The following is a 17,550-nucleotide window of genomic DNA, read 5'->3' on the forward strand; positions in this document are numbered from 1 at the left end:
GGTGGGTTTGGCTGGGTTAGATCAGTGGCTCTCAACCTTGGCTGCACCCTAGAATGACACGGCAGTGGCAGGGGGGAGCTTTTAAAGGGGATCCTGATGACCACGTTCCACCTCGACCAATCAGATCAGAATTTCTCAGGGCAGGGACCGGGAGAGAAGACAGGCTACGGGGCCTTACGTCTGGCCAAAGTAGCCCAGGGAAGAAAATGTCTGAGAAGGCCTGGTTCAGAAGGCGCCCTGGGGCCAACCCCTGCCTGTCTTCTCAGGAGTCCCACACTCCTTCGACTCCATCCCAGCCTAGCCCAAGCTCACAGACGTCCCAGGAGAGGTCTGTGCCTGCCTCCCTTGCTCCCACAGAGTGGGGAATGAGGGTGGAATCTTCAGGGAGTGGCTGTCTCCGGCCTATGCACTGGTATGTCTGGGCTCGAACACCTCAGAACAACGGTGCAGCGATGGGGTGAGGTATGGAAGTGGAGGAATACAGGTCAAAGGAGATGAACCGAGGAGGAGGTCAAGGACCAAGGCAAGTGATGAGCATTTCTTAGGCACCTCCTGGGCGCCAGATGAACAGGAGTCAGCACTGCAGTCCTCCTAACATCTTAAGATGGAGAGATAAGGCTCAGAGAGGGGAGGTAGCTTGCTCAAGACCACACGGCTGAATTGGTAAGGCTGGGGGATGGCCGTCTCTACCTGTTCCCAGCCAGCTGACCCTGCCTATGCTGGTGGCCCATCGGTTTGCTCTTAGAAAGTGAGCTCTTGGCCCAGGGCAGGGTTTACTCGGCATCACAGGTCTGGTTTTCCTAGCTCCACGGCCTGCCCTGCCTGTGCCCAGCTGGGTGCAGCTCTGGCTTCGGGGACAAAAGCAGGCAGGAGGACTCCCAGGGTCTCCTCCCCACATGCCCTGTCAAGGCCCTACCTTCCCCGGATGCCCTCTGGAGGAAACTGGTGCTTTCCAACTCTGCCAGGGACCAGATCTCCATGTTCTGGTAGCATCTGCTGTCAGCACCACCACCAGCATCACCCCAGGGGCTGGCCCCACCCTCCTGGAAAGCAGTCTTGTGCCTCCCAGGCCCCATCCTTCCTCCTACAAACCCGAGGTACCCAGTGCAGGGACTGGCAAGCTTTTTCTGGTCATCTTTGAAAGCCGGCCACACTGTGTCTGTCCGAAGTATTTAGTCGGACCCTGAGACACCAAAACAGCCACCGACAATCCATAAACACATGGGTGTGGCCGCACCCCAATACAATGTGAATAATGGACACTGAAATCTGAATTTCATGTAACTGTCAAGTCACCAAGCAGTCTTCTCTCTTTTTTTCTATCAGTGGAAAACGCGAAAACCATTCTTCGTTCACAAGGCCGTACAAAAACTAGCGGTGGGCTGGACATGGTCTGCGAGGCACAGTTTGGCAACCCCTGGTCCAGAGGGTCATTCAGCCGCTCAACAAACATACATCGGCTGTGTTGGGCTCCATCTCCTCATTGCTCCTTCCTTCCCACCTCCGTCCGTGCTGACCGGTCTTCTCCCCGGCCAGCACCCCGCCCCCCCGCCCCTGCCAGCATACAGTCTGCAGAAAGGCACACAGAGGGGAGGCTTCAAGGAGGCCCACATCTGCTATCTAGGCCACCTGCGTTTTGTCACCTTACTCTGTGTCATCAACACACACTTCCCAAACTGCTCCTGCTAGTTGCTGTCTGAAAACAGCCAGACACGGCCAGTATTACACATACACACATACACATACACACACGCTTCGGGGCTACAGGCTTACCCCTCAAGACTCACTACCTCCCGAATGGAGACAGGAGACAGGCAGGCTCCTATACAGGGGCGGTTCTCTATCCCCAGGCTGGTTGATTGTGGGGAAGAAAACAAATAAATACCCTATTGTCCACCAGGCGCCACAGTGAAACCCAAAGTCAGAAGTGGAAAGCTCTCAAACAATCAGACAGAAGGGAGACCATTCAAAGGTAAGATTGGGGTCAGAGCGGGACAGGGGGTGGGTTTGCCAGCAAAGAGCTACTGGAACACTCAGGTGACATGCTTGATTTCTGGGGAACAGGCAAACCAGAAAGTCCCTCCCCTGCACAAGTAGGGCTGGTGGGGGGAGGGGGAGGGGAGCTGCAGGCCCGCTTGAGAGCAGGCGACAGGAGGACAGGCAGTGGGTGGGGATGTGAGCCAGGCAAACGGCTGGGTGAAGACAGGCTACTGAGTGAGGGTGTGGGGGGGATACCCCTCCCCACAGGGGCACCTCTAAGAGGGGAAGGGGGTGCTGGAACTGAGGAGCGGGGTCTGGTTTGAAATGTATCTCTTCATGGGAAACCCCAGCTCTCCCAAGGGCAGAGGCGCTGACAGAAACCAACAGGGGCGCCTGGGCGTGGCTGTGCGAGGCCATCTTGATGGCTTGCTGGTGCTCCTTCCATCTTTCCCATCCATTAAACCATTAAAAAGAGGATTCACAAAGGGGTGCCTGGGGGGCTCAGCTGGTTCAACGGCCAACTTTGGCTCAAGTCATGACCTCACAGTCTGTGGGTTCGGGCCCCATGTCAGGCTCTGTGCTGATAGCTTGGAGCCTGGAGTCTGCTTCGGATTCTGTGTCTCCCTCTCTCTCTGCCCCTCCCCGGCTCACACTGTCTGTCTGTCTCTCTCAAAAATGAATAAACATTGAAAAAACAAAAAGAGGATTCACAGACAAGTCTACTAGTCTCCTGCTTCTGCCTCCTCTGTATCTGCAGGGCGGGAGCAGAGTTCAGCCAACACAAAGAGAGGCCAATGGCACCAGAGCAGCCCTGACTGGCCCAAGGGCCTCAGGACATAGCAGCTTTGCTTGGAATCTAGTGAGCCCCACCTCGGGGCCACCAGCCAAATCACAGACCCCTCTAGCAGAGGGGCATGTGCTAGTGTTCTGTTCAACTGCCTGTCCTTTGGAGTTGTCTGTCTGTCTGTCTGGGTGGGGGATGTACAGGGCCACAGGAAGGGAGCCCAGGCTGGAGACCTGAGAACCAGGCTGCTCCACCGGAAAACAGGGGCCGAGTTGTTTCCCAGCTACCTCACGGGCATTCAGCCAGGAGACCAAGACCTTTCAGGAGATCCCGGAGGTAGGCAGCACCTTCTCTGTAGTTTTCCAGAGAACAAAACCCTGTAAACAACTCCTGCCCCATGGCCACAATGGGCCTCACAGTATGGGAATCCTATGGAACCCAATGTGGGGGCCGGGACTCAAGCCCAGGAGGTCATCACTGGTGCTACCAAGGTCTGAGGGCATGAAAGGGGCTCACAGAGATTCATGAGGTTAAGAAGAGAGAAGAGGATACATCCTTCCTCTGCCAAGGTCAAAGGGCAGAGTTCACCTCAGAGACAATCTAGTCCAACTCTCATTTTATGGAGGACCCTGGAAGGGAGGGGACCTGTGTGGGTCCCCTTGAACAACAGCACCAAACCCGGGACCTAAATGTCCTGACACGCCTGCCAGTGTGTGTCACCAGGCTACGCTGGGCCCCTGGGAGAGCTCACTGTTTTTCATTATGGGCCTTTCTTACCCTGATGTAAAGGTTTCATGCCTGGCAGAGTTTCTGAGCTTCTCTAAGAGGTGAGCCAAGGGTAAGGCCAACCCTGAGGTCTGCCCTGAGAATCACCTCTAAGCTAGTCTGAGGAATGCCAGCCCATGCGCTTGCCTCATGGGCCCAGAGCCCTACGGAATCCACAGGGCTGGCAAGTCCCTTCTGTCTCAGTGGCATAAAAGATAGTAGGTGTGCAGGAATCCTCGGCCCCGTGCTCTTGCCCACCCCTTGCCACACCCACCGATGACTGTGCACACTTTTCTTCTTTCAGAGAAGCAGCAGCAGGGCCGCCTGGGGGGCTCAGTCAGTTAAGTATCCGGTTCTGGATGCTGGCTCAGGTCACAGTCTCAAGTCTGGGAGTTTGAGCCCCGCATCGGGCTCCATACTGACAGCATGGAGCTTGCTTGGGATTCTCTGTCTCTCCCTCTCTCTATCCCTCCCCTATTCGATCTCTAAGTAAATAAATAAACTTAAGAAGAAAAAGCAATAGCAGCACACCAGCAGCTACACCCCAACACCCAGGCCCGAGATGTGGCCTGACACCTGCCCAGGGCCAAGGCACGCTGATTCTTACTCAAGCTGCTCTGCGCGCTTCCTCTTTCCATAGCCAGCTGCGCCCCGGCTAGTCATAAAAGTAACAGCTACCGGTACTGCTACTGCTAGTGAAGAGGCCTGGGCACAGCTGCTTGGAGGAAAGTGAGGCTCAGAGGGGCTGAGTCACTCACTTGGGACACAGCAAGCGGGCGCCGAAGCTTGAACAGGACTCTAAAGCTAGCAACTCACAGCCTCTACCCGCCTTGGCCTTGCTGGCCTGGGTGACCAGGGGCACTGACAGGTAGAGTTGGGGCTGTCGTTACAACTTCGGTCTCATAAGCCCCCTGCAGAAGCAGCAGCCTCAAAACAAGCTGGTGTCCTGTTCCCACCAGAAGCATGAACAAGCCAAAGCCATGCATTCGCTAGGAGGATGGGGGAGATCTCTTTCAGTGAGACCCTGACGGGTTCCCCAGCCACGCTCCCCCAGGCAAGATAGGGAATAAAACAGTGAGGCGGAAATCATGATCTAGATCTCTCCAGACATGTTCTATGGACAGTAAGCACTGCAATGACTTGGAGTCCAGCCAAATGGCCAAATGTCCCCATTCCAGGACTTGCAGAAGGGCCACCTGATCCCAGACCCCAGCGCCTACCTTGCAACCCTCCAGCCTGGGCCGGTCCAGGCTCTGTGCTTCTTGAAGGACCGCGGGTGGTGGTGGGGTCCCCGGGCCCCTGGCAACCTTGGCCAGCACCCAGCTCCACAGGCAATGCATGGTGAGGGGCCCAAGCCCAGGGTCCCCGGCAGACCCAGCCCCTGGTGCAGTGTCTCCGAGAAGGACAAGGAAGGGAGAGGAGTTTCTGTTTTCATGACTGTAGTGACAGTCATTGCAGCCAAAAATAGTTTGTGCCTGGGAGCCAGGGAGTCAGCACATACCTCCTGGAGCAGGTGCTGGTGGTTGAGACGCACAGGCTCCGGCGGGCCTTGGGGCAGGGGCCTGGGGACCCAGGCACTGAGGGCCCTCGGGTTTCAGTCCATGGACAGAGAGGTTTTCCCTGCCGCGCTGCTCACCTCCAGAGAGTTTGACCTGCGTCAATGGGGAGCGTGGTCACCTCCCGCCTCTCAGTGAATCATCTGGGGGAACCCCCACCCCCACACACATTCCAATTACAGCTCCCCCAACCCCCGCCCCCTGCAACCTTCCTGGAGCTCTCACACGTTTGGGGCTGGGTGGGTTGGACAACCACAGGAAGAGTTCTGTGAACCACAGCACAAGCCCTAGGTGGGATACAGGACGGCCATCAATACCATAGCTCAGTGGTCAAAGCTCTTAGAATGATACATTGACAACCATGAACTTTATCTACATTAAAAAAAAAAAGGTAAAAGAAGGTAAGGGGCTGGCTGTCAGTGGCTGGTAGAGCTGGGAGGCATTTCGTTTTCTTCTTGGAGCTACTTTTTTACTTTCAAGTTTTTCTGCAAGGAATGTTTGTAGTTAGATTTGAAAAATGGTACTCTGAAATACAATTTTGATAAAGGAAGAATGTTCAGGCCTCATAGAGTTCAGAATATACACGTGGTGTTATCTCTTAGAATTTATTTATTTTTTAAAAAGGTTTTCTTAGGGCACCTGGGTGGCTCATTCGGCTAAGCGTCTGACTTCAGCCCAGGTCATGATCTCACAGTTTGTGAGTTCGAGTCCCATGTCAGGCTCTGAGCTGTCAGCACAGCTGGATTTGAATTCTATGTCTCCCTCTCTCTATGCCCCTCCCCTACTTGCAATCTCTTTCTCTCTCAAAAATAAATATTAAAAAAAAGTTTATTTTTGAGAGAGAGAGAGAGTGCAAGTGGGAGAGGGGCTGGGTGGGGAGAGAATCCTAAGGAGGCTCAGCACTGTCAGTGAACCCATGACTGAGCCACCCAGGTACCCTTATCTCTGAGCATTTAGTGTGTGTGTGTGTGTGTGTGTGTGTGTGTGTGTGTGTGTGTGTATTATGACCCCTGCTTTGGAGCCAGATACCCTGGATAGGAATCCTGGCCACACCACGTACCATCTAGATGACCACAGGGAAGTGACCCTTAGGGTAAAAGGATGGAGGCTTCGTGATGGGATTAGTGGCCCCTACAAAAGAGACCCTGGAGAGCTGCCCCGGGACCCCTTTCACCACTGAAGACATGGCAGAGGCAGCAAACCAGGAAGTGGTTTCTCACCAGACACTGAATCTGCCAAGTCCTTGATCTCAGACATCCAGCCTCCAGAACCGTGAAAGATAAACTCCTGTTGTTTTGTAAGTCACCCACTCCATGCTGTTTTTGTTACTACAGCCCAAACGGACTAAGACGTCATCTCATAAGGTTATTGGGAGCACTGAATGAGACCCTTCACGTAAAGCTCACAGCTCAGTCCCAGATCTCCTGGGAACACTTGCTAAAGAATTCTAGCATAGGGGCACCTGGCTGGCTCAGTCGGTGAGCGTGTGCCTCTTGGTCTTGGGGTTGTGGGTTCAAGCTCCATGTTGGATGAAGAGGTTACTTAAAACTAAAAAGAATTCTTGGGACACCTGGGTGATTTCGTCAGTTAAGCATCTGACTCTTGATTTTGGCCCAGGTCATAATCTCCTGGTTGTGAGATGAGCCCCAATGTGGGGCTCAGGGCTGGGCATGGAGGCTGACTGGGATTCTCTTTCTCCTTGTGCTCCTCCCCTGTTTGCTCATGTGCATGTATGCACTCTTTCTCTTAAAAAAAAGAAAAAAGAAAGAAAGAAATAGAACTATAGCATAAATTCATGAATAAGCTACATTTAAAAAAGAAGAAAAATGGGGTGCCTGGGTGGCTCAGTTGGTTAAACATCCAACTTTGGCTCAGGGCATGATCTCACGGTTTATGAGTTCAAGCCCTGCACAGGTCTCTGTGCTGACAGCTCGGAACCTGGAGCCTGCTTCGGATCTGTGTCTCCTCTCTCTGCCCCTCCCCCACTTGTGCTCTGTTTCGGTCTCTCAAAAATAAATAAATGTAAAATAAAAATAAAAAAATTTAAAAAGCAATCACTCGGGGCTAGGTTCACTGATTATATTCTAGAAATGTGATCTCTGCTAGCCCCTCAGGGTCTAGGCCTTGTGTTTGCACCCTCTCTGAGCCCGGGGGCCCTTTTTTTCCCACACAGACACCGGAGTTCTGCTCACTGATGCAAACGGGGCACACTTGGACCCGCTGAGGCCCTCAGGGGAGAGCCAGCTGACCCCGCCCCCTGGGGAGCTCCCAATGAGGGTGGAGATGGTGGTAGGGGGCTACAATGGCAGCATCAGCAGCTGTTTTCGCTGTCACTGGAGTGCCAGGGTTTATTACGCCTCTTCTCTCATCAGGGCTGACTTTCCCCCAGGAATCCATTTCCCGAGTCCACATGGCCCTGACCCTCAGACCCTTAGACTCTCCAGCTCGCTGCCAAAGGACTGAGCCATAGCGGTTCAGACCAATAGGAGGATTTTGTCTTCCTGGCCCTGTGATTGATTTAGGCGTAACACGTGACCAAAGCCTGGCCATTCAGAGCCTTCCCTGGGATTTTCCAGCTACAGCTCTAGGGCAGAAGCTCTGCTTCTATACAGCAAGCACTACCACTATGTTGGCAGAAAGTGAGGCTTGGCTGCCTTGACGGTGCCCCTGATGGCCTGCCACGCAGAGTGGGCCTGGCTCAGCCTAATAGCATCCTCCGAGTGCATCCAGACTTCCCTGGACTTCGGTCACTTAAGCTGATAAAAGTCTTTAGTTTAAGCCAGTCAGGACTGGGACTTGCTATGGAAAAGCTGTAACCAGTGGTAGAAGAACACAACAGCTTGTACCGCGCCCTGGTCCCATGGAATTCCTCCATCTATTTCCCCCTCCGCTTCCTCCATCTCCTCAACAGACAGCTACTGGACACCACCCCTGTGCCAAGCACTTTGTTCTGCACTAATACAACAGCAGACAATATAGGTTGTCTTTCTCTTTAGGGAACTTACATTCTAACAGGAAACACAGAATTAAAAATTTTTTTTTAATTACTAAAATATGTAATTGAAATTTGTGAGGAAATGCTAAGAAGGGAAGAACAAGCTGAGATAATGTGGTGGATAGAGGAGGCGTCTACTTTTAGACAGGGTGGCCTGTCCAAAGAGCGGACATCTAAAGGTGCTAGCCCTGGGAGTACAGAAATTTCCAGGCAGAGGAAACAGAACATACAAGGTCCTGGCCTATGACAGGAAACTGGACATGTTCTAACACAAGGTGAAAAGCAAGGAGGGGCAGGAGACAGTGGAGAGGGGGGAGGCAGACGCCAAACACTTCAGAGCCTTGGAGGTTACGGTGAAGGGGCTTGGATTTTATGCTGAGTACAAGCCACTAAAGGGCTGTATTCAGAAAAGAAAGACTATCAGATTTGGGTTTTAAGAAAAATCACTCTTGGCTGATGAAATATGAAATGAAGACAAGAGCAAGAGTATATAGAGTGATGTCAGTGCTACTGCACAAGTCCGTGCAGTAGCTCAGTCGGGGGAGGGGGGAGGGCAGAGGCAACAGTAATGAAAAAGAGACATGGATGGATTTGAGATGTGTATTTGGAAATAGAGCCAGCAGCTTTGTTAGCCAATCAAATGTGGAGATTAAGGAAGTAGAAGGAACCACAAGTGACTTTTCAGTATCTAGCTAGAGAACTGACAGATAAAAAAACTGAGGGGCCGAGAGGTAAGGGACTCGTCCGTTAGCAAGCGGCAAAGTGAGCTTCTGTCTTCCTCCCCACACCAGACTCGCAACTATTTCCAATCTTGCTACCTGCCCCAAACCATATAGATGAGAATAGAGCCATCAAAACGTGTATGCTGATTTTTTTTTAAAGAAGGGTAATAAGAGAAGGGATTTTTATTTATAATAATGAAAACAGCATGGTGTTGACACAAGAATTTCCCAATGATGTCTGGCTGGCAATTGTATTTTCCCAGTATCATTTTCCCAAAGATTTTTCCAATGATATCTGGCTGGCAGCCCCCGGTCACCTCCCCTGAGAGACCCTGCAGTTCACCCCTCACTAGCCCACACGAGAAAGCTCCTGAGATACCTCGGCCCAGCAGACCACAGCTCTCTGGATGATCTGATCTGAATCCATTCATTCAACATGGACACCTTCGGCAAGCCCAGCAGCAGGAACAGAACAGTGACCAACAGTGCCTGCCCGCGTGGCCTTTTCAGTCTAACTGCAATCCAAAGGATCGAGGAGGTGGGCTGGCCCTTCACAGATACGACCAGGACAGGGCTACCCAGAACAGTCCTGCTCTGATCTTTTCAGATTTCTAGAAACCAGGGGCAACTTCACACCAACTGAATGCATGGCTGGGTGGCCAGGAGAAAGCACAGGCGGCTCTGTCACGCCCTGTCTCAGCCTGTCCTCCTTTGGGACCCATCAGTCTGTAGCCTTGTACATCCCACCACCCTATATGCCCCAGGGAAGACTGTACTTTGTTCATCAATTAATCCCCGGCGGTAATTAATATGGGAAAGTGACCGACGGATGTAGAATGTATGGATAATAAGGAAAGAGGCAAGGAGGGGAGGAAGAAAAGGAGGAGGGATAGAGGGAGGGAGGAAAAAGAGGGAGAGAGAGAGAAAGAGAAAGAAATCAATCCAACTATACAACTACATACGGCAACCCCAGGCCAGGCTATTCTAGGTAAGAAACTGAGTCAAGGAGGGAAGACTGGCTTTGAAATCACAGAGGCCAGAGTTTGAATCCTGACCCAGCTATAAGTTCACTGTGTGACACGGACAGGTCACTCAACTTCTCTGAATCTCAGTTTGCTAAGCTATGAGAAGGGGATGGAGATGCCTCCCCCCACCCCACCCCAGGGGTAAGGATTACGCGGGACCATATATACACAAAATGCCGCCTCCCTTCCACATTCCAACCCCAGCTCTTGTCCTGACTGGCTGGGTGACACAGCCATACCAGCCCACCACCCTGGGCCTCTGTCTCTCCATCCCACTGTGGGGTACTGAGACCTCAAAGGTCCCAGAGCAAGGCCGAGGGGGCCACTGGGGCCCACACACTGGGGCAGTCCTTCCACACAGGCTGGTGAGGCCGTGTGCCACATTCAGAGGTGGCTCCCAGCTGCCACAGAGCGAGGCCGTTGGAACAGTGGGGCCTCTGGCTCCCACGGGGAGAGAGTTGGGGTGACAGGAAGAGAGGCCGGGCTGAAGGGCAGCAGGACTAACTCGGATTAAAGCTGAACCCAGGAGCCAAATATCCAGCTCACTGTTCTGGTTTAAGCGAACACAGCCTCCTGCTTCTCACGGCCCACCCGCCAGGGCCCACACGGACCTATGGCCACTCCCAGCCAGTGGGAGACCAAGATGGTGACGGGCATCGGGTAGCCTTCTTCCCCATCCCCAAGAGAAGACCCGATTGGACTTAAATTTTCCTTTTTAAGTTTATTCTGAGCCAGACAGCGCGAGCTGGGGAGGGACAGAGAGAGAGAGAATATCTCAAACAGGCTCTGTGTTGACAGTGCAGTCTGATGTGGGGCTCGAAACCATAAACCATGAGATCATGACCTGAGCCGATATCAAGACTCAGGCGCTTAACCAACTGAGCCCCCCAGGAGCCCTGAGAAGGCCCGACTTAAACACAGGAACGCGAGGGTCATAGAAGAAAGAGAAACTTGCTCAGTGGGGGCCAAAACAAAAACCCCTTACCAGATTGGCCTCCATCTTTGGTTCGGAAAACGCCACCAGCAAGGGCACACTCCGGGGACCCTGGGGCCTGGAGCCCGAGTCCCGGCCTCTGCAGCGCCCACCGCCCGCCGCTGGGACTGACCCCAGCCAGCGCTCGCCACTTCCTTGAACAACTTCCAACGGGGAAATTGCTGCAGAAACAAAATGGCTCCACGCCAGCAGGCTGTGACATCATTTCCCCGCCAGCTGCAGCCGGAACACGGAGCCGAGATTTTGAACCTGTGGAAGGTTTGGGGGTGAGGGTGGAAGTAGAGTGTGGGGCTCCAGGGAGCAGGAGGGGCCCATGATCATGCCAGTCCCCAGGGCCCTGCCCTGCGTGGCACCCCGCATCCCCACAGGGTCTCCCCTTTCACGTGTCCTCAGGGTGAACCCAGCCTTTTCACCAGCTGGGGTTTGAGTTTCCCTAGAACAATTCTCCTGTTCTCTCTCCCTCTCTCTCCCACACACACTGCAGAGATCTCTAGATAAAACCCCAACCCCTACTCTCCACACGCCAAGACCTCCATGAGCCAACCATTTCCTCACAAGTCTCCTCCCAGGCCAAGCTCTTTGCAAACACTTCCTGTGAGTCTGCACCACTTCTCTTAGACCTCAGGGTCTTCGCAGGCACTGATCCCTCCATCTTGCCCTTCCAGCAGCCTAGTTCCTGGCTCTCAGGGAAGTCCTCGCTGGCAGCCAGTCCTTCTCTGACCTCCCAGGGTGAATTTGCTGGCTTGCGCCCACGGACCCCAAGCTGCCTTCTGTGAGGGCACTGAGTGCCACCTCTCAGCAGGTCTCACGCAGCCTGTGAGCGCCTGGGGCCAGAGGAAGTGTCTTCCACATCTCAGCTGTGGGCCCGAGGCCCCGCCAGAGATGGCTGCGGACCTGCACGCCCAAGGCAGCAAGGGCCATAGGTCTCTTTACATTATTAAAAGTCATCACAATAAAATAAAAGGTAAATTGTGGTTTCTCAGTTGCACTGACAGTATTTCAGGGGCTCTGTGACCACATGTAGTTGGCGGCTACCACGGTGGGTAGGGCAGCACAGAACGCTTCTATGATCACAGAAAGTTCTATGGGACGGCCTCGCTCTAGGTGAAGCTCTCTGACGATTGGGCTAACACTCAGGGGTGTCTCGGGAGCTGTCTGTCTCCGAAAACCGTGGAGCAAGAGCTAGAACCAAAGGCCATGCGTGTCAGAAGCATCCACAGCAGGCTCCAGAGATGTAGACGGCTGCACTTGGACTCGGGTAGGGAAGGAGGGGAGTCAAACCCCTCCATCCACACCAGAAACTGGGAAGTGCATCTCCTACCCCAAGGCCACTGCCACTTCCAGTCCATTCCCTCTCTATGTCAGCTCTTTCCTGGAAGGGTCAAGATAGGCAGAGAACTCAGAAGACAAAGGGACAAGTCCCGCCAGCCAAAGGCCATGCCTGAGGCCTCAGGAAACAGCCCCTGAGCACTGGAAAGGAAAAGGCAGTCCGACTTCACAGTTTAGATCCCTTCTCCAAAACACAAAAACCAAACAGAAGGACACAGAGAGAGGAGGCCCCTGTTAGAAAGCCTCCATCTCCAGCCTCCATCCTGTGAAGAAGACTTTCACTTGTTCCTCGGTCGCTCCCTCTCCCGGCACTTGCCAAGGGGCTTCCACGGGTCAGTGGCCAGCGGCTGGGCACACGGACCCTTCTGGTGCAGGCTGATGCCCTCCGGGTGTGTGTCTCTGTGTGCACACGGGCACCCCTCAGTCAGTGCTGCACTAGCTTCAGGAAATCTCCTCTCTTCACTAGTCCAGTCTTAGAAAGGAGCTGGATTTGCATGCCTCACATGGAGAGGAGATTAAGACTGAAAAAAAAATTACTGTATGAGCCCATTTCAGCAACTATAAAAAAAAAAGGAATAAAAAGGAAATACATTTGTATGTAAATAAGAACAATGTGTTACCTGGGACTGGATCCTAGCACTGACAGATGACACTAATGGAAAAACGGGTGACATCCAGAAAGAGGGGCATTTCGCTAGCAGGATCGTCCCAACGCCGTTCTCTTAGTTTCAACAAGTGTACTGCAAGAAAGCAGGAGGCTGACGAAGGGGGAGGCGGGGCGGGGAGGGGGGCACAGAAACTAGGTAGCACCTCTGCACATCTAGAACTACTCCAGGACAAAACGTTTGTTTAAGAGAAGTTCGGAAATTAAAGGGGTCTATCTCTGAGGTTGGCTTTGGAAACGCATGGGTTTCTATGCTGTTTGGAGCTGTGGCTTCTGACCCCTCAGGGCCTACGGTGAGCTGGGTGGGGTTACCAAACAACTGTTTAAAAACCCATACGCATACCCCAGGGCCCCCTTGAGGCGCCTACCAGGGAGCTGCTCTCACTGGGGGGGCGGGGGGTGTCGCTGGGCCCCACCCCCCATAGGTACAAGGAGAGACTCAAGGAGAGACTCAAGGACAGAGCCCAGTGGGGACAGCCGCCTTCCCAGGGGCCTGGGGTTGCTGATGGAAACAGCCCTTCTTTCCAGCCTTCAGAATACTCCAACCCGGGGCCAAAGAACCAATCTGAGATTTGAGAGGGAAAAAATAGAACAATCGAGAAAAGGGGTCTGGAGAGTTTGGGGAAGACACAATGACACCCAGGCAATGGTTCCTTGTGATTCTTAAAACCCAGGCGGAGAGCTGCTGGCCAGGTACTCTCGGGCAGCCCCGCCGCCCTCCTCTTTCTCCCCATTCGCCCAGACCCCATTTCCTCCACCCTCCTGGTGGGGTGCCCAGGAGGGGCCTTTGGGACCAGCATGGGGGTGGGGGGCTGACACTGGATCAAGCCCCATATCGGGCCCCATGCTATCAGTGAGGGGTCTGCTTGGGATGCTCCTTCTCCCTCTTTCTCTGTCCCTCTCCCCTGCTAGCTCTCGCTCTTTTTCTCTCTCTAAAAGAAACCAGTGAACATTAAAGAGAAGAAAAAGAAAATCGCCGCTAGCCAGCCCCTGCTCCTAGCCTTCCACTCACCCCCTGCCTCCTTCTTTTCACTCCCCATACAGCTATTTTGAGCTCCCTGTGTGCAAACCCAGCGGTCTCTGGGTCTGGCTCTCACTAACAGCTGCTAAGGAGGAAAGATGAGGAAATTGCCCGAATCTTCTCTCCTCCACCCCAGTGAACGCCACGAGGCCTCTCAGCGCTTGCCCCTCGCAACGCTTCTGCATTCAAGGGCACGCCGGTCACGGTGCAGGCCCGTCCCCAGACTACAGAGGCCTCACGGCGAAGGGCTGGTCGGGCTCCTGGAAACACAACTCCGTGGTGAGTGAAGGGTGCTAGAAGTGCCAGAGAGGACCAAGGCCTCCCTGGGGCACTGGTTTGTCCCTCCTCCCAGGGGTCCTCCCAGAGGCGGGTCCATGGACAGCTGTGCAGAGCTGGGAAGGTGGCTCTTTGGGACTGTGAGATCCTAAAGTGGCTTCTGCAGAGTCTGAAAAGCCAACCCTTGAAGTAACTTGTGTCATCACCTGCTCAGAACCAAACCCTCTCCTGGGACAGCCACCATGGAATGATGAGACCCACCTTTCCTCTCGATTGTCACATCATGCCCAATACTCAGTGGGTTGTCCTGGAGCTTGTATTCCAGTGGGGGAGAGCAGACACCCTATACAACAAATAAGCGAGATAAACCCCAGAAAGGGGTCCATGTCTTTGAGAAAAATCAGCCGCGATGCACTGGTATAGAATAAAGGAGAGGAGTGATCTTTCGATCAGGTTATCAGGGAAGACTGCTCAGAGGGGGTGGCAGTGGTCTTGATGCTCCAGTGATGTCCCCAGGATGCGCCAAGGAGACAGCACTCCAGGGAGAGGAAGAGCAAGTGCAAAGGTCAGACCAGAGGGAAACTAGAGGAGGGCAAGCGCGAGATGAGGTCAGAGAGGCAAGCAGAGGCCACAGTGTGTGAAGAATCTGCCGTTTATTCAGAAAGAGATGCGAAGCGCTGGAAAATGACAAGATCCCATTTGTGTTTCTTAGCGGGCGCTCTGGCTGCTGTGTGGAAGTGGAATGAGGCGGGGGGAGTGACCAAGAAGGGGGACAGGCAAGGGGTTGCTGCAGGAGTTCAGGCCAGAGAGGATGATGATCTAGACCGTGCCGCTGGTGGTTGGGATGGAGACAGGTGGACGGGTCTGCCGATCTCGAAGCAGGGCCCACAGGCCTCGCTAAGGGCTCACCCACGTGAGCCAGCTGGGGGGACTCAGGGACGGGCTCCCAGGCTGTGGCTTGAGCGACTGGGTGGATAAGACCACCCTTCTCTGAGATAGGCAGAGGGGGAAGGAAACAGGTCTATGTGACTAGATGGAGGAGATCGAGAGCTCGGCCTGAAACATGTTGGCTTCAGCTGTCTGATCCCACATATAAATGAGCCTGCTCCTCGTACCACCAGCTCTGACCTTGAGGTTCAAACATCACCCAACTCTGCATCTATCTGCTACACCTCTGGGCGTGGCAGGAAGACGCTGTCCTGGCTGTCCGCAAAGGGCTCTCCAGGGGCCTCACCCCTGCAGCCAGCCTCCAGGGTACTGGCTTCCGCCCTGGCCACACCTGGCTCCTCCCTCAGACAGACAGACATGGTGCAACGGGGTGTCCGGCGCATTTCAGAGCTCTGCAGATCCAAGGGAAATGCCTTGAGGAGCTAAGCCGTCTGCCAGAGGTGGCTCAGGCCCCTAGAAAGGCAGTCAGAAGGCAGAGTTTGGAGCCCGGCAGGCCCAGGTCTGAACCCCATGAGTGTCCCTGTTACCAGCGCTGGATCGTCACAGAGCCCCTCAGTCTCTGTGAACCCGTGGTCCTCATCTGTGAAGTGGGGATGATGCTGGGAGGCGCTGAGCAAGTCACTGCCTCTGTGAGGACCCTGGCACCCCCCCACCGCCGGCTACAGACACGGGGGTGAGGAGAAGCTGCCTTCTACCTCTGAGACCAGGGAAGGGGAGGGATAGAGGTTTGGGGTGGGTTGGGGGACAGGGATGACCCTTCAACTCTTCCCAGTTCCCACGTCCAGGACTTTAAACACGTCACTGCGGACAATCATTACACGGTCAGATCTCCTCCCTACGTGGCAGGAAGCTGTTAGGTGGGTAGGCAGAGATGTTGCTCATCACACATATGTGTGCGTCTAAGCATTAATGACGCTCGAGGAGACCCTAGCTCACGGGCCAGCTTCTTCCCCCAGCTCTGTAACCGCCGGTGTGTGCCACAAATATGAGAGTCGCCGGGGCCAGGCTAGGCCAGGAAAATGTGATGTGCTGGGAGCACCCCGTGGGTCCCCCATTCACCACCCCCCTACATGGCAGGAACGTTTTATGTTCATATCACTTCCTGTCCAGGAATCTCTCCTAGGAAAAATTCCTAAGTCTCTATTAACCAATTAGCAATGGACTGGAATGAACTACCGCCCGATACACTGCATCACATACACTCAAACATTATGCAGCTACTTTAAAAAGGGAGGGGGAGGAGTGCCTGGGTGTCTCAGTTGGTTAAGCGACCAGCTTCAGCTCAGGTCATGATCTTGTGGTTCGTGGGTTCGAGCCCTGCGTCGTGCTCTGTGCCGACAGCTCAGAGCCTGGAGCCTGTCTTCGGATTCTGTGTCTCCCTCTCTCTCTGACCCTCCCCTGCTCACGCTGTCTCTCTCTCTCAAATATAAATAAAAAACATTAAGAAAAATTTTTAAAAAGGGAGGGGGGATTATTAGGTACAAACTTATGAAGAAAACATGCTGGTTAGCACATTAAACGATAAAAGCAAAACAGAAAACTTTGCTCTGTATGATTTCAACCAGCACTGTCCAACAGAAATAGGATGCAAGCCACATCGTTAAATTTCAATTTGAGTTGCCACGTTTTGAAAAGTGAACATTTATGAAATTCAGTTTTTTAATAGTAGGCTTCACACCAGGTGCTGAGCCTAATGCAGGGCTTGAACTCACAAACCTGGGATCAAGATCTGAAATGAGATCAAGAGTCAGACGCTTGATGGACTGAGCCACCCAGGTGCCCCTGAAATTCATTTAAATTCACATTTTATTTGGCTTCAGAGATCCAAAACAGTGTTATCTCAATGTATACTAAATATGAAAAGTTATTAATATTTTACTTCTTTTTCTACAAGTCTTCAGAATTCGGCACATCTTTGGATTTCTATCTTTAAAATTACAGCACATCTCAATATGGATTTGCCACATTCCAGGTAGGTAACGACCACATTGGCTAGTAACTAACTTACTAAATATAAATAGCACAGGTCTAACCCATTAGAAATTAAAAAAAATTTTTTAACATTTATTCATTTGTGAGAGACAGAGAGAGATGGAGTGTGAGCAGGAGAGAGGCAGAGAGAGGGAGACACAGAATTTGAAGCAGGCTCCAGGCTGTAAGCTGTCAGCACACAGCCTGACGCAGGGCTTGAACCCACGAACCGTGAGATCATGACCTGAGCTGAAGTCAGACACTCAACCAACTGAGCCACCAAGGCACCCCTAACCCATTCGAAATTTTAAAAAGACCTAAGTATTGTGGGGTGAGGGACCTAGAAGGAAGTATCAAAATCTTAATGATTACAGACTTTCACTGAGTAGTGGAAATATGTGATTTTTTTCCTCCTCTGTTTTCCACAGCATATGTATAATCAATTCATATTGCTTTTAAAACACTAGCAAGAGTTGGGCACCTGGGTGTCTCAGTCAGTTGAGTGTCCAACTTGGGCTCA

At 53.0% G+C, this 17,550-nt stretch overlaps 1 protein-coding gene across 6 annotated transcripts in view; it reads right to left on the minus strand.

Moving 5' to 3' along the window:
- KSR1 (kinase suppressor of ras 1) overlaps positions 1-17,550 on the minus strand; it is a 155,481-nt gene that overhangs the window by 54,314 nt on the left and 83,617 nt on the right. The window contains exon 1 of one of the 6 annotated variants that reach the window (XM_029928996.1): positions 10,813-12,666. The exons of 4 other annotated variants lie outside the window; for them this stretch is intronic. In XM_029928996.1, coding sequence (XP_029784856.1) covers positions 10,813-10,827 — 15 coding nt within the window. In that variant the 5' untranslated portion in view covers positions 10,828-12,666. Of the gene's footprint in view, positions 1-5,030; positions 5,179-10,812; positions 12,667-17,550 lie in introns of those variants that run through there. One more of the 6 variants, XM_029928998.1, reaches the window with a different exon arrangement.

This window comes from Suricata suricatta, chromosome 17 (assembly GCF_006229205.1).
Source record: "Suricata suricatta isolate VVHF042 chromosome 17, meerkat_22Aug2017_6uvM2_HiC, whole genome shotgun sequence".
Classification (NCBI taxonomy): domain Eukaryota; kingdom Metazoa; phylum Chordata; class Mammalia; order Carnivora; family Herpestidae; genus Suricata; species Suricata suricatta.